The 17,472-nt window shown below is 45.3% G+C and overlaps 1 protein-coding gene across 4 annotated transcripts in view; it reads left to right on the top strand.

Annotated features, from left to right (window-relative positions):
- Positions 1-14,386, top strand: part of gtdc1 (glycosyltransferase-like domain containing 1) — a 33,410-nt gene extending 19,024 nt beyond the window's left edge. For all 4 annotated transcript variants that reach the window (XM_048239745.1, XM_048239749.1, XM_048239747.1 and 1 more), the window contains 7 exons: positions 966-1,079; positions 1,344-1,544; positions 8,263-8,372; positions 9,231-9,375; positions 11,880-11,950; positions 12,876-12,967; positions 13,168-14,386. In XM_048239745.1, coding sequence (XP_048095702.1) covers positions 966-1,079; positions 1,344-1,544; positions 8,263-8,372; positions 9,231-9,375; positions 11,880-11,950; positions 12,876-12,967; positions 13,168-13,329 — 895 coding nt within the window. In that variant the 3' untranslated portion in view covers positions 13,330-14,386. The remainder of the gene's footprint in view (positions 1-965; positions 1,080-1,343; positions 1,545-8,262; positions 8,373-9,230; positions 9,376-11,879; positions 11,951-12,875; positions 12,968-13,167) is intronic.
- Positions 14,387-17,472: the final 3,086 nt, after the last annotated feature.

The following is a 17,472-nucleotide window of genomic DNA, read 5'->3' as shown; positions in this document are numbered from 1 at the left end:
GACAAAACACACATTTTACTCTAGCACAGACACAGACACACACACACATAGGCACACACAGACACTCACACTCATATACAGACACACACTTTCACACACACAGACACACACACACACAGGGAAATGATTTGTCATATTTATTTGTAAAGAGGATAACTTTAGACGACCGTGAACTGCATGTTGACATGACAGTTTTCTGCCCCCAAAAATACACATTTCAATGTTACGGTGACATAGTTTTATGTGCTGTTGCTAGCTTAGCAGCTGTGGTCGCTGGGTTTCTTTTTGTACAGTGAAGCCTGGTTTATGGCATTGCCCTCTGTTCTGCTCCACTGAGAAAAATAATAGAGACTGGGTAAGGGAGAAGGAATCTCGCTCTTGACCAAAGTTAATTGGATGGAGTCCATCGCACAACCAGCAATTAGGAATCCTTGCGTTGCCGAGAGGAGCCTGTGGACTTTGTTCAAAGAGGGACAAAATAAACTACTTTCACTATTTTATGGATTACTTTTGGCAGTAAATCACTTTTGTTCAACTCTTTTTTCCCCTTTCTCTCCCTTACTTTCATTTGAAATGCACTCTGCGGTTCGAAGTATGTACCTCGCATCAATCTTGGAATATTTACAGTGCCTCTGCGGGAAGTGGCCGAGCATCTCGGCTTGCATGGAAGGGAAGCATGAACCTGAGTTGTGTAGCTTCTTTTTGTCTGAACTGCGAATGCGGTCTTCTTTCTCTGATGTGATTATTTCTCCCCAACGTTGCACAACACTCTAAGCCTCGTAATGGACACTGGCATTCACAGAACCTCGCCCTTTCACCTTATCCTGACCGCTTACATGACCATACAAAACGAGAAGCATTCTCACTGAAATCACACAGGTTTTAATGTCATTAATGTTGTGTACTTGTTACATGATACACTTCCTGACCAAAGCGAAATCTAATTCCACTCCTGCAATTGACAGGTTCCTCCCAGAGCATAAGCTTCGCCGCAGAGCCACAGGGTCACACATGAGTTGTGCAACAGGAGTTCCTCAGGACATATCTTCTCACGGCCATTTGAGTGTGCCAGCATCAAGGTATGCTTTCCACAATAGCATCAAATAATTGAGCTTGTGCTAATTAGTCTCTGCAGAACATGAATGCATTCCTTTACTTAATAAAGTAGAAGTTGTGTTTTGTAGTGCCTTAGATGTTATCTGTATTCTAGGTGCTCCATACTGTAGAGAGCAAGTCAGTGTAGAGGCACTAACAAACTCACACAAAAGAAGTAAGTTTGTCAGATATGTACACACGCATTTGTTTAACCAACTCTTTGTTGACATCCTGTGATTGCCATGAAGCTCATCAGAGGCGTCCTCTACCTCTGAAGAGGGGCCTGTGCCGAGTGAGCAGCAGGGTGCTGTGCTGACCCAGGAGCCCCAGAGGGTCACGGCGGATCAGAGGGGGCCTGAGCGGCAGCAGCCCCCCTCCTGCCCACCTCAGGGCAGCCACACGGGGCCGCAGCCGCAGCCGCCCCTCCACATCGTCTGGCCACACCGCTGGTAAGTAGGGCCACATGGGTGCGCGCACACACACACACACACACACACACACACACACATAAAAACACATCTAGACAGATAGACACACACACACACACACACACACACATAAAAACACATCTAGACAGATAGACACACACACACACACACACACACACAAACACACATAAAAACACATCTAGACAGATAGACACACACACACACACACACACACACACATAAAAACACATCTAGACAGATAGACACACACACACACACACACACACACACACACACACACACACACACACACACACACACAAACACACAAACACACATAAAAACACATCTAGACAGATAGACACACACACACACACACACACACACACACACACACACACACACACACACACACACACATAAATGAAAATGAAAATGAAAAATGAAAATGAAAAAAACTCACCTAAAGACTCATGGCCCACGTGCATGGACAATGCATAAACACATGCACATGCATGCATACGTACACAAACACATGCACGCTTGCAAAGAGCAGCACACATTAACACACACATTAACACACACACACACACACACACACACACACACACACACACACACACACACACACACACACATAAAACACATCTAGACAGATAGACACACACACACACACACACACACACACACACAAACACACATAAAAACACATCTAGACAGATAGACACACACACACAAACACACATAAAAACACATCTAGACAGATAGACACACACACACACACAAAAACACATCTAGACAGATAGACACACACACACACACACACACACACACACACACACACACACACACACACACACACACACATAAATGAAAAATGAAAATGAAAAATGAAAATGAAAAAAAAACTCACTCAAAGACTCATAGGCCCACGTGCATGGACAATGCATAAACACATGCACATGCATGCATACGTACACAAACACATGCACGCTTGCAAAGAGCAGCACACACACACACACACACACACACACACACACACACACACACACACGCATGCATGCACACACATGTATAATGAATGCACATGCATTGGAAGTAGATGCAATACAACCCCAGTTCACTTCAGTAGCAGCTGAGTTCTGTAGTCATCCTTTGTCAGCATTGATCAGTGGAGGCATTTGTTTGATTAAAAGGAATCAGCTCCAAGGGAACAACATGGGACTCGAAGCCTTTCATGGGCTTGCCATGGGATGTTTGATATCCGTCGGAATTTCAAGGTTACTGCCGCGTCGTCCTGCCCCAGCCTCTCTGAAGCAACTGGAGCATTGGAACCAGATTTCTTGCTGGTGGCACAGGTTCTCCTCTCCACGTATCAAAGGCCTCGCTATGCCGAGCGCAAGGCGCAAGCTGTTTATCGGCATATCAAAACGGTCCGAGTGCTTTTCAAACACACAAATGCGACGCTGGCCCGTGAAAGCCTTTGTTACCTTGCGATGCTTTTGCTTTGTGTTGTGTGTGTTTTTCCGCTCCCAGGCACAGCAGAGCATCAGCCTCAACAAAACAGTCATGCAAGCTCTAATCTGAAGATTATGTCGTCAACCCATCGTCCAATGAAAAGGACCTGAAAATACCTCCATCGCCAACCTAGGGGCAACAGCCCCTCAATCACCCCCACAACCCCTAAACCCCCCCCCACCTCCCCCAACCCCCCCACAACCTCCCCCAAACCCCCCACAACCCCCCACAACCCCCAAACCCCCCACAACCCCCAAACGCCCCACCTCCCCCAAACCCTTACCTCCCCATCCACGGAAAGTTACGTGTGTTTTGGGTAAAGGGGTTTTGTTTGACAGCGGTGGACGGGCATGGAAAATGGGTAGCGTGCTTCTTTTTGGGACAACAACATGCATAGGAAAGCTACACTAAAGTGTTGTTGGATCCATTTTGGGCCTGCAATGGGCTCTTTGAAGCAGTTTTTCCTCCAAGGCAGCAAGATAACTTTGTTGTTTTTTTCCATCCCTGTGTGTTGTGTTGTGTTTTGTTTTTGTCTTCATGCTCATCTAGTCCTTGTTGTCATAACTCAAATGAAGAGGGAGCGTCTGAAGTGGCCTAAACCAGGGCCAGGTCTGTAATCAAAACTTGATTCTGAGAACACTACTCTCTCTCCCTCCCTCCCTCCCTCCCCTCTCTCTCTCTCTCTCTCTCTCTCTCTCTCTGTATCTCTCTCTCTCTCTCTCTCCCTCCCCCTCTCTCTCTCTCTCTCTCTCTCTCTCCCTCTCTGTATCTCTCTCTCCTTTTCCCTTTCCCTCTCTCTCTCTCTCTTTCTCTCTCTCCCTTTCAGTTTCTCTGCCAGCACTCAGAAGACGTCGCCTCGCTCTGCTGGGTGTAGGAGCATCGCCGAGTTCTGTTTTGCAAGGGAAGGTTGGAGTGGTGGTGGTGGTGGTGGTCGTGGTGGAGGAGGAGGGTGGATGGTGGAGGGGGGTGTATGAGAAAATATTTGCAACCCTCAGGGCTCATCTGTGGTTTTCATCCAAGCTAAAATATCTTCCACTCTCCAGATTTTTTGACGGTTCTTGGCACCCGCACAAAAACCAAAGAGCATTGTATCTTCTCCTCATCTGCCATAGATTGGTTGAAGGAGTACGGGGTGGGATGAGTCCCCCAGCCCCCACCACCACCCCATTCCCCCCTCCCTCTGCGGCCACATTTCTCCCCAGTGACTCCAGCGCTCATCTCTGGGCAAGACAAGCCGCGTCTGTCAACCCCCAAAAATGTCCCATAAATCAGATTTGCGAGCGCAGAGACCACCAAGTTCTAAATTGGCACAGAGGGATTTGTGCTGTGTTTGTTTGCGTTGCGTCTCTGTCGCTCACCTACAATACTCTTGTATCAGTGACAAAAGCGCCCGTTTTGTAATCTCCTCAAAACTGAGCAAAACACAGATGGATTATTACTCCCGACAACCAGGCTTCATAAACGTTGGCTTTATTCCGGGATAAATTAGAGTGGGAAAGAGCGCTGGACAGTGGAGAAACAGGAGGACGAGGAGGAGAGAAAAAAACGGGGGATTATCTTGTCGATTGGAGCCGTTGCACCCGCTGACAGTGTGTGCTCCATTTCATTCTTCCCTCGTTTTTTCCCTCTCCATCATCCCCCTTTTTGTCATCATCATTGGTTGCAGATTGTTAATCTGTGTGTGGCCTGGATAGGCGTTCATCCCCTGGATTACAGGACTGTCTTATTGCAGGCACTGGCCGGCGTGGCCCTGTTCAGAGATGCCACTGGGCCCTGGGAAGCTGTTTTCAGGTGGAAAATAGCTGGATTTTAATCCTATGGCTGGGCGAGACCTATGCCAGTTCTAAGACTGAAGGAAATAAAAACAGGCAGCAGGGGCAGGAGGCCTCGAGGGGGATTAAAAAGGTCTTTTAGTTTAATGCATAAATACACAGATAGGAGCACACCACCGGCGCTGAGTGAAGCACAGGATGGCCGCTCCGGAGTCCGCTCGAGCGTCCACTTTCACCAATAACTAGGACACCGTTTGATCAGATATCCGACTCCTACCCCCTCCCTCACCACCACCTCTTCATCCGCTCTGGCCGGTAATGACCACCGAGTGGCCGATGTGCACGAAAGAGTGCTGCTGACGTTCCCGCACCCTGACACGTGTCACGGTTGGCCAGAGTCCTGGGGCAGGGACTGTCCCCCTGGCACCTACCCACCGCCCGGCCTGGATGGAGCCCCCTGTGCCTTGTGTGCCTGTGCCCTGTGCCCTGTGCCTGGCGGGGGAGATGAGTGTGCAGTCAAGGGCATGATGCGATTGAGTCCTCTCTCTCTACCTCTCTCTCTCTCTCCCCCTTCCCTCCCTCTATATATCTCTATCCCTCCCTCTTTCACACTGTCTCTTTCTCTATCTCTCTCTCTCTCTCTTTTTCTAGTGCTACCATCACTGACCTTTTGTCATATGTGACCAGCACAGGGATGTTTAGAGGGGCTCAAATAGGGCTCAAATGTTTGACCACAGCTGATTAACAGGATATAGTGGTCAGTGATGTAAAACTCTGGGATGGAATGTAGTTGGCTGGCCAGTGTGTTTAATAATACACTGGATTTGTACTGTCCACTGTTACCGTTTCACAGCCACAGCGAGAAGCGGTCTGGATTGTTTTGGCATCTTTTTAATCCACCAAACAGCATTTGTTCCAGTGGCATTTTCATTCGATTTGATTTCATTCCTCGCAACCTCAAGAGCCATCTGATTCCAGCTCTTTTGATATGTTTTGTCATGGACTGGCGAAGCGCCTGTCCCTCCCCAGCTATTTTTGACTGCCCAGACCAATCCCCCAGACGGAGCCCTTCGCTCAGCTTTCAAGTGTCCTGTTAATTAGCGCTTTCGCTAGCTGGTGATTAGCTTCGTTTTACGTGGCAGTTTGGAGTAAATAGAGTTTGAATTTTAAAATGCACCTCTCGGGTGCAACTTAAAGGGGAATATTTAATCATACACATCTAAATGAGAGGATCATATTCTTTTAGCTGGTGAAGGATGCCTACTAATGAGTGGTCTCGCTCTCCCCATAGGACGGCTGTATCTCTCTCCTTCTTCTCAGTTTATTTAGCTGCTAGGACAGGGCTCACTGAGGTCACAGGACAACTCAACTCCACACACAGACACACACACACACACACACACACACACACACACACGCCTAGATAGATTTTCTCCAAAGCCATAACTACTGGGTGCAGTATTTTGTGGCAAACGGATAAAGCCAACCTGTAATCAGCATCAATACAATTTTCCTGTCTCTTGGTTAAAGATGTTTACAGTATATGCTGTGGCTGATAAATCATTAAGAGGTAAGAAATTGCAGCACGTTGTGTTCTGTGATGGGAAGGTAATATATAGGTGGCTGTGCCAGTCCCTTTGTGTGATGATGCGCGTGTTTGTCCGAGTGATTTTGCTGAAGGTGATGTGACAGAGCTGAGGGGTGACCAGGATTCATTAGAGAAATTAGGTCAGTCTATGGAGGTCGCGGCTCCAAGATATAACACTGGGCCTGGCGGTGTGTGTGTGTGTGTGAGTTGTATGTAATACCCACAGTCGTTAGCGTGTCTCGGGATGTCCCCTTCACCCATGAGAAGGAAGCGGAGAACACAGGCACCTCTCTCTCTCTCTCTCTCTCTCTCACTCTCTCTCTCTCCCTCTCTCTCTCTCTCTCTCTCTCTCTCTCCCTCTCTCTCTCTGCACACCTCCACGGTCTCCACTGACACGTTAATTAACCCTCTTTGTTTGTGGCAGCGGTGGGGATGAATAGGGGGGGCTGTGTGTGTGTGTGTGTGTGTGTGTGAGTGAGTGTGTGAATGTGTGAGTGTTTGTGTGTGTGTGTGTGTGTGTGTGTGTGTGTGTGTGTGTGTGTGTGTGTGAGGTTAGGGGGGACATCACGGAGCTCAGTCATTTAGCAGGCAGACAGGCAGTCAGGCTGGTTAATAGGCATCCCCACGGCCACCCCCGGCTCTCCCCTGTGGCCCCCCGACTACCGCTGCTGCTCGCGCAAGGTAGTGGTGCTCCAACACCCGCCTGCCTCGGCGGCTGCGGGACGGAATCAAAGAGAGCGAGAAATTAATGAGGGAATCGGCTTTGCGCCACGGGGGAGAAACGAGCGAAGAAGAGAGGAGGAAATGAGGATAAATAAGCCTCCAATACCTCACCTAAGGAGCTTCCGCCGAGGTGGGGAGAAGGGAAGCGTCTTTGCTTAATGCTCTGCCGTTTGACAATTGTTTTTGACCTTCAGCAGACAGAGCCACACTCTCTCACCCCCCCCACCACCCACACACACACACACCCTTCACCAACCTCCCACCCCCTTGTCGACTGAGAGAAAACCCAATCTTTGTCGCAGAATTTCCGACTGACAAAAAAGCTTGGGAGCCAAATGGTTTTGTGCGAAAGAGGCTTAGAGGGAGAACGTCGTTCTTATTGCATGTAATAATGTAACTCCATAAGGATAATTGTACTGATCTACCATGTAGCGGACCTGAAGTGCAGGCGTCCTGCTTTTCTGACCTCGTTGTGGATTGACTTATCTCTTTCAAATGAACAAAAGAAGCAGTGCTGCACTGCAAAGTGTCCGCATTAGACTTCACCACAGTGCATTACAAATCCATGCAGATGTCTCTGATTTAGTTATTGTCATATTCGCACGGTATATATGGCCTGTGTTACTATTATTAACAACCATTAATTAGAGTCTAGAGGGCAGACAACAGTCATTACAATCTTGATAGCGTTACTTAATGAAAAGAAACAAATCATTAAAAATGGGCTTCGTATCATTAGTGTTCATCATTCTGTACTGTAGGACTCTTGAGAACTGATTGATCCCATATATTGTGCGTTAATAGTCAGGTCTCAGATGTCCTTATTAGGAATACCCTGAGAGTAAGAATATTCTCCAATGGGCTCATTTGCCTCCGAGTGCTACAGTCTGACTGTCTTCTGGAGAAGTCTTCCATTCCCTGTGAAAAAAGCTGTGTGTCATGCACTGGTAGTAGGAAGACAAATAATATCTCAACAGGACAATAGTGGAGGAAGAAAGTGTCTCACTCTCACACCGTATTTTATCAACCATTTTATTTATTTATTTGTTGTACAATACCTGTTTTATTGAAAATGGAGACGTTTCATTTAAAAACAAAACATCTGAGAGCCCTTCTTTCTGTGTGTGGATGGCTGTAGGGAGCATGATAAAGACCCAGAGCTGTTCTTTAGGACCCTGCTGAAGCTCAAAGAGAGAGGACTTCGCTTTCAAGTCTCCGTCCTGGGGGAGACCTTCACCGACGTGCCCGGTACTAACACTGCATTGGATAGACGACAGCGTGCCTCTCAGTCCTGATGAATTGATAGACGCTTGTTATATTGTCTCTAGTTACATTTGGTTTTTATATCTCTCTGCGAAATTAATTGTGTGCTAGGTCTCATTTATGTGCACATTTGATCAAATTGGCTCCGAGCATGATTTGTATTTTAGAGGCAATGTTGGAAAGCCAGCAGTATCCATTTGGATTTGCAAGTATTTAGGGCCCATTTGTGATTAGATTCAGTGGGGTGAAAGGTCACATGTTTTACCCATTTGTTCAGTGCTAAAGACATTTCTTAACTGGGAAAATACACTTCCCATTAGAAGATGATGATGCTATAATGGTTTCAGTACTCATCCAAATATTTATGTTCCCTTCATTTAATTAATCTACCAGTCACAGGGGCCTAGGGCAATAGCAAATTCAAAGGAAGCACACTCTCCCATATTGGGATGTAAAGTTTTATAGATATATAAACTGCTGAGACTAAAAAAACAACAACCACCATAAATTTCCCTCATATTTAGAAATTACAGTTATGAATGCTCGGAAGGCAATCACATTAAAATGCTTTTAATCCATTTTGATATTGTAATAGAATCTCCTTATTGATTATTTCACCTCTCATTTCTCCAAGTACAAAGTTGGGATGCCCTTCCTCTCTTGCGTAAGAAACATAAAAATGTCACATTGACTCTCATACGGTGTGCATTAGACTTCTTCATCTGTGTCCCTTAGGCATGACCTCACTATTTAGCTATGACTCTAAAAGCATAAAAGTCTTTAGAGGACCTCTTCATTGTTCTTCTGAAAGCTTTCTCCTCATGTGACTGAAACGTCCAACAGATATCTTCACGGAGGCCAGGAGAGATTTGGGAGACCACGTTCTCCACTGGGGTTTCATGCCCAGTAAGGAGGCCTACTTAGCAGTTCTGTGCAGCGCCGATGTCGTCATCTCCACAGCCAAGCATGAGTTTTTTGGAGTGGCCATGTAAGTGCTCTGTCCTTTCATTTCAATATGTTGAGAAGAAGACCTGCCTCATAAACCTCTGTCTAGGTTATTCATGAAATATTGATGTTTATCCCTATTTGCATTTTGATGTGAATGAAACACTTCTCCACAAAGTCCCATGAAAACATCTGCGTGTTTTGACGAGCCTGATTTTACCAACATGGAGGTAAGGTTCCCTCAAGGGGACTGTTAGATGTGTGGTCTGGCCAAGACACGATCTTTGAAGGCTCGTCCCTTGAAATATTGACCACCCCCTCACTCTACCCCTTGCACGAACTTCAGTCACCTGGGCTAGCCGTTTGATTCAGCCGACTCTGCCCATGGGCCAAGGTGGGAAGACTCTTTCAAAGCATTGGACCACCATGTCTTGAGGGCTGGAGCGGTCTCATCATAGGTCGGCTCCTTTCATTTCGGTGTGTATGCCTGCCCCTGACTGTAAACAAAGTGCAGACCAGGGCGCTACCGCTAAAGGCACCTGCAGAGGTAGGTTCGCTGTGATGCATGGGGAGCTTCGGTTTTGTCACCCTTTGGGAGAGCCATCTTAATAACTGAGGCGAGGGAGAGGGAGCTCCCCCTCTCCGTTCTCTTCAGTTGTGATTTTGCACAATGTAGACCACATTTCCACTATCAGGCCAAACAGTCATCATTGGGAGCACACTGTTTAAATTGTGGGAATGGTTAGCATTTCTTTTTCTATCTCTGTTGCTTAATGAGAACCAGGAAATATGAAAGAATAGCTACCATGGTGATAGAGCACAGTGGGCCTGCCAGAGTGTCCCCTGTATGCAATAAATTTGTGGCAGTTGTTATTATTGAGTCCCATTCTTTGTGTTGTATGACATATTAGTTGTTTTTCTTTTGGTTTTGTGGAAGTTTGCTAGAAATATTAACATGGTTCTAAACAGCAGTAGTTCAGCAGTTGTGTGCCTTGTATATATTAAGATAGGTCGTTGACATTGAGGTTTTTAGGTCAGTTTTTTTTTTCCGCATTGATTGCGAGCATGTTTTTGGTTGACTTCAGCAGCTTACAATGAATGCAAACCAGAAAAGAATGTAACATTCCAATCTAATCGTGTAGGGTTTGTGTGCTAGAACTTATTTTACTTTAGTCAGACAGTTGGAAGCACTTTCACTCAGAAGATACTAATAGATTTCTCCCTGGCTGGTTACTACAAATTTTAGAAAACAGTAAACCACTGACCCCGGCCTAAAGAAGAAGAAAGGAAAAAAATACTAATGTGATGCCGCACGAAAAAGCGAGCAAAAGAGCAAAAGTCCACTACGCCTCATGGACTGAGGTGTCACTAATGTGCTCCCTTCTCGTTAGTGTGGAAATTAACCTAATCTGATTAATTGTCGGCAGACGCCCCACTCACTGCCCCGCAGGAAAACAGTTAGTCAGCCGAGCAAAATGATCGGCTAATTATGTTTGAGATGAAAAGCCTGATAAGCGTTTGCATGCTCACACATTACCGCACTGACATGGAACTGACCTTAAGCAGTTTCCTGCGTCGTGCCATCCCCTGTCTGAAGGAGGTGGTGGTGGTGGTGGTGGTGGCTTTGGTGAAATGTGTGTGTCTGTGTGTGTGTGTGGGGGGGGGGGTACTTCGGCTCAGGCGCATCCATGGTGCATTAGGTCGTAAAGTCCAGTCGAGGTGAAGAGTAGAGCCACTGGTCACAAGTAGCAGTGCAGAGGCGAGGGGAACAAACAGAAATGTGCTTGGTCTATCATTGGAGTGAAAGAAGTATGCACTGTGAAGTATGCACTGTGAAGTATGTAGGAGAATAGTGAGGCTGCAAACATGGAAACATAAAGCCGCAGTGGTATAAGCTTCACCTTCAGTCACATTCTTTCCTCTCTTTGAAATCTCCCTAGGAACATTCAAATGGTCTGACCAAAAGAGTTAATTTGATGATTAAAAATGCATCGCAATAGCATGAGGAATGATGTAGCAAGATGGATGGCACCCTTAAACTTTAATGTCCGTTCTACAAAATATTTAAACAGCCAGTCATTTTCCTGAAGAAGCAATTGGAGTTCAAATAAGTTGAATCAGTGGAAATTGAAGTTGGTCACGGGGGTGGTCTCCTCACCCACTATAGTATGCGGGAGTTGGAAGCATTTACGATACTCCTGAAAGCTTGTGATGTTATCAGGCCCGTGGCTCATGGGTAGTGCGTTCTTATCCGTATCCATTATTGTAATGTGATTGGGTGAATGTAATGATTTTGGAACTGCATTAATTGAATGTGCTGCCATGATTCATACTGTGCACATAATTCTTTGATAAACAGGATCATGGCAACATGAGCAGCAGGGTCCAGTCTCTCTGCGTAAGAAGGTTAAGGTGCATTACACAGGCACGTTTAATCTGATCAGGCTGCGTGAGGTTTATGCCATAGATCCTGTCATGTTGTCATTTGATGAGATGGTTGTTTGCTTACTCTGCTTTCCTCCTGACCGTCTCTTTGTTTTATTTCAGGCTAGAGGCGGTCCATTGTGGATGCTATCCACTCTGTCCAAAGGCTCTCGTTTATCCAGAAATTTTCCCTGGTAAGACAAGTAGATTATAGGTTCAATGGAGGGAGCTCTGTACAAACATTTGCTTGGGACACGGGAGCATAGATGCACACTTAGATACACTAAGAATATCTCTACAAAAGCACATATGGGTCATGGACTCACATACTGTTTTCACTCTTGCTGTGACTGGAAATTTGACAGCATACTGTGGATAAATCCATCCACGGTCTTCAAAGATCTTACATGATAGAATTATTTCTAATTGCAAAAACGTGAATGTGCTATAAGCAAAATCCAAACTGGTTAAAAATCTTGACTGCTGCCAGTGCCACCAGTGCTCTGTGGAAGAAAAGGTCTCCATAGGCTCTGCTGCTAATCTTTTGGTAGAGTTTGGCTGCATCAACAGAGCATGAAACTTCCAGTAACGGTCATTCTGGCCAGAGGCTTTTCCTGTGCACAGCACGGGTTGGTTACCAGGACGTTTGCACAGAAGTTAGCCAGAGATGCTGAAGTCAATTACAGGCGCTTCTAATTTCTTGTTTTGGTGGGGTCTGTTTGATGAAGCTACCATGACAGAACAACTGGGTGGTGATAAGTGTCGTTGATGTGTCAAAGTTTTGGGCCAGATAAAAGTTGGCCACAGTGTTTCTCATATATATATATAATATATAATATAATAATGCTGTTTCATAGTCTCTTGGAGCTGAACAGTGGGTGATTCCTCACAAGGGATCCAGAATCCACTGGGCTGGCATGACATCTAGTTAAATAAATAACTAATAAATATCTAAATCGTACCACAGTTCAATAATGTAAAACATGGGCCCAGCATGCAGTGCTGTACATTTTTAATGAATGAGACTAAGAAACTGGTATCTTATCTGCACTTTGAGGTTTTTTGTCTCATGAATTATGTATTGTGTTCCCCCTCCCTTCTCCCTCTCTCTCACTTTAGCGGAGTATCTCTACTCCACACCTGAGCAGCTCGGCAAAAGGCTGCAGGGATTCTGTAAGAGACCCGATGTAGTCCGCCGGCATGCTGTAAAGGTACTGCAGTCATGAACTCAAAGACCACAAAGTTCTGTCAGCCTACTCTGCTTGTCTGTTTCATGTCAACCATGTTTATTCTTTTTTATTTTCAACTACATTGCAAATCAGTTCCAGCCCTCTCTTCCCATTCTCATCCTCCCGTCTTTTAATGGCCTTCTCTTCTACTTCCTTCTGTTTCACACATTGCTCCTGTCCAGGTGGACACAGGTCTGTATTCCTGGGAGGCGCTCAGAGACAGGTTCAGGAGTGTGTTGTCTGCAGAAGGCCACTCCGTCACCGAGCAGGCCCAGGCCCGGGCTGGAGCTGAGGGGAGTTCAGCCAGGGGCTCGCTGTCACTGGAGCCCACAGGGGTGAGATGAGAGAGACTGGTAGGGAGTGCCCCCATGCCCCCCGTGCCTCCCTGGAGACCCCCTCCTTGCTATCCGGGGGGGGGGACGCATGCATTGAGCGCCACCGCCAGGGTCGAAAAGACAGCCATCCGCCAAACGACCCCGCCCCCACCCTGCCGCCTTCACATGCAGGAGACGTGTGGTTTGAACGTGTGGTTTGAAGAGAGGAGAGATGGAGAGAGAGAAAGAGAGAAAAAGCTGGGGGAAAAAAAGAAAACCTGTAACCGCTTTCATGTTTCCCATAGGCGGTGCCACCTCATATTTCCGCTCAGATCCGTTTTTATCCTTTGTGCCGGAGCACTTCAGGCAGGAATTCTGATGTTTTTTCTCCCCCTCTTTTCCCTCTCTCCCTCTCCCTCTCTCTCTCTCTCTCTCTCTCTCTCTCTCTCGCTCTCTCTCGCTCTCTCTCTCTCGCTCTCTCTTTGTCGTTCCCACTCCGACAGAGTGGCAGCCAAGTTGTGGCTTTATAAGCTGTGGGTTAGCTCTCCACCTGGGTTGCCAGGTTGTGGCATAGTCCCCGGGGGACGGCTTCAGTAAGGTTGACAGGGGGACAGGAATGCCTCCTGACCAACATTGAGTCTAAATACAGACCACTTGTTTACTCTGTGCATGGGATCGGGACTTTCTACAATTAACTCATAAAGGCACAAGTTTCACAAGTGTGCACATGTATTTATTTAAACTCAGCGCTCATTTGGACAAAAGTATATTCAAACTATTCCTATTGTTGAAAAGGCTGTTACTTTTACAAATAAATCCAGCATGATTCTAATCCCTGTATAGCTCTCTCTCTCTTTACTGAAATATACGCTTTGATCAACAAGTCGTCAAATTAGCTTTGGCTTCTAAGAAGGCCTTGTACTGTTGTGTATGTTACCCCTCCTCCTTTAGCTACATATTAAATTTTCTCTGGTCGTCTGGCCTTTTAGCGTCTACATCTTGACTCATTGCAGGATTGTAAGCACCATTCTCTCATATTTTTTGAATGACTGTATACTTTCATTAAAGCTAAGAATATGTCATTTCACATCCTCTGAAAGTACGTCTCGTAAAATTGTGCCTGCACAGTAACACAATCTTGGAAACAGAGATTTCCAAATGCCTAGATCTTCTCACACTTTTAAAGAAGAAGGTGGTATAAAAGCTCACTCCTTTTCTCCTCATGCATATCTTTGTTCTCCCGAGTTTGATTTGTTCAGAGAATACTTTATGTGGGTGTCAGAAGATTAGCCTGTAGGAAAATGAATAAATAAAGAGAAACATCAGAATTTTTCATTTTGTGCAATTATGCCTTGTATTACAAATTCACAAAAGATTCAGCTGACTGGTGCCATCTTCCATTTAAACTATGTACCGGTAACTAATTCTTAGGTTTTATGTAAAATCTTGGAGTTGAGTTGCTTAGTCAAACAATGTGTCCCTCAGTGTAGTGCCCTTGCCTTCCGTTTGTAAATGAACCAGAACCAAAAGCTATGATTTAAGAAGATAGTTTACTGTGATGGTGCACTGCTGTTGAGACAGTGCTGTTATGTCAGTTTGCCTGTTTCCAAACGAGAGTCCATTCCAACACTGCCACGTTGATATTCAAAAGCAAGAGAGAGAGAGAGAGCCTCTACTCTCGATGGCATGTAGCCTCAAAATTATGTCATGAAAGATATTGAAAAATCATATGGAGTTTCTAGCTGGAAGTTAATGAAGGCATATTGTGTCTGGAAGGGACATCAAAACTTGACGGCGACCCAAGAAAAGTAATGAATCCCAAGATCAAGTTGAGATATAAAAAAGGGGCTACCCTTAGAACAAGAAAACACATTCAAAAGGAGCAAACTCAAAGCTAAGGCAAAGGCACCCAGGGCCTAACAAGGGGATAATCAAAGACACATTGTTTGTCTGTAATAAATTTCATTTGGCTTTATTCTTCGCTCAAACCCGAACTGTGACATTTTATCACTCGGCTTTGATGAAAAGCCAGTGGAATTGATACCCTGCGACTGCTGGAGCTCAGGCTGACTATCACACCTAGCCCAGAAACATGCTGGATACTCCCGACTCTTTCAGCATCTGATTGCAGTCCAACTAAGGACCATCACTAATGGATTTTCTTTGTAAATGAGTCATCTACTAATGAATTTTTGATTTTCTTTCCTCGTGTTTATTTTCTAATGGTCTGGGATGCAGGTCTGATATGGCACAGAGCCATAGTAGGTCAGGACGGCAGCTCCTGTCAACGCAAACAACAGGAGGGACCTAACTGACCACTTGCAAACCACTTGCGTATCATTGTAACCAAGCCAGAGTGCATTATTTTTTTAACTGTTCTGTTGGACATGGAAAAAGTATGTGTCTATTAGGCTTTATGTAAAAGAGAACAATTGGAGAATTTTAAAAATGAAACCTCATTGCCAAGTAATCACAGTTTTAATCCCTTCGCATGATACTTATGTGATTTGGATAAATTAGCTTTTGTGAATAGAAGCATTGTAATCATAAAATGCATTGAGCCCTTCTCACCTTTGACCCTCTGTGGAGCTGCACTTACTATACTAAGTGGATAATATCACATTTCATCAGTCTTTTTTGAGAATTTAACTAATAATAATTTTAAGCATATAACTTACCAAGGGAACCAAGTTAATCATTTTCATTATATATATATATATATATATATATATATATATATTGATATATTGTGTATACATATGTATGGAAAAGTTTTATGTAACCTATATATGTGGTTTTGCTAAAAGCATTCTGATTGTTGGGAACTGTTGTGCACCTGATTGCCACCTTTAATGTTAAATCTGAATCACCCCTAAACTGCTTATTTGGGCTTGGATGAAGAGACCAGAGCACTTCCAGTTGACCAGGTCGAGACCTAATGACGCCATAAACCCTATAACAATGCCGCTCTTGCAGCTTCCAGTTGACCTAAGGTCGAGACCTAATGACGCCATAAACCCTGTAACAATGCCGCTCTTGCAGCTTGCAAAATGTCACCCCGCACATAAAAACTTAATAGCAGCGTCCATAAACTGCTGTGTGCACTAAGCCTTTTCATTGGCCTGTTAATTCGCGTAGCTGTTCTCACTGTCTGTGTCGCATGGGACGCCGTGAGCGTAAGTGCGCGTGCATATGTGTGTGTGTGTGTGTGTGTGTACGTGTATGTGTGCGTGTGTGAACAGTATGTGTGCACACATGCATATATGTGTGTGTGGGTGCGTGTGTTCACATGCATGCGTGTGTTTAGACCACCTCTGGGCTCAGGGGGAGTGCCAGCGTGCTCGCCTGAGTGTGTTTCTGATTAATTTGTTTCCTTGTGCTTCGCACACATGAGGTCATCGTGATTTGATGACTTTTTTCCTCATTTCTTTATTTATTTATTTTTGATGGTCGTCTGCCGTAACCCTCACCTTGGTTAACTCCCTGGTGTTCCCCCTCAGCTGCCTGTGATAAGAAGTGGCCCCTCACAAGATAGCCATGACTGTGGCATCCCCTGAGGCGTTCACTGCTGGAAAACAAGAGCTGACGAATCTCATGACATGACACATGGTTGTTTTTACGAGACATCACGTTCATCACACACCATTAACTAAAATAGTTTTTTTTTATTATTAATTTGATCAGTGTTATTTTCTTAAGTAAATCTTAATAACAGTCTGCAACCAATCAATATCTGTAATGGAACATTCATCCACCCTGATTGGATGTGATTGCATTCTGAAGTGCATCCAATTAGTATAAATATGCTGTGTGTGTGTATATATGAAGATGTATTTAGTGCACAGGGGGAAATGCTATCTCTAGAATAACGGATATGCATATTTTAGCATATCCCTCAGCAGCAGAGAGGCAGAGGGAGGAGGGAGATTGTGTCACAACTATTGGTAATAAAGGTGGTGGGGGTTGGTGGAGGGAAATATCTATCTCAAGTGTGTGCACTTCAAAGGCATCTGGATTTAGGGTTCTGCATGCAATATGCATTCTGGGTGAGGGGGCTTGCGAGAGGGAAAGAGGCAGCCATGCACTGCCCATGGGCGTTTGGAGTTTGGTGTGTGTGTGTCTGGTGGGGGGATGTTGTTTGTTTGTCCCCAGTGCTCCTATTTTACTCATTCG

This window comes from Alosa alosa, chromosome 3 (assembly GCF_017589495.1).
Source record: "Alosa alosa isolate M-15738 ecotype Scorff River chromosome 3, AALO_Geno_1.1, whole genome shotgun sequence".
Classification (NCBI taxonomy): Eukaryota; Metazoa; Chordata; class Actinopteri; order Clupeiformes; family Clupeidae; genus Alosa; species Alosa alosa.
Note: the sequence above shows the minus strand (reverse complement) of the source record. Positions and strands in the feature narration are given on the sequence as shown.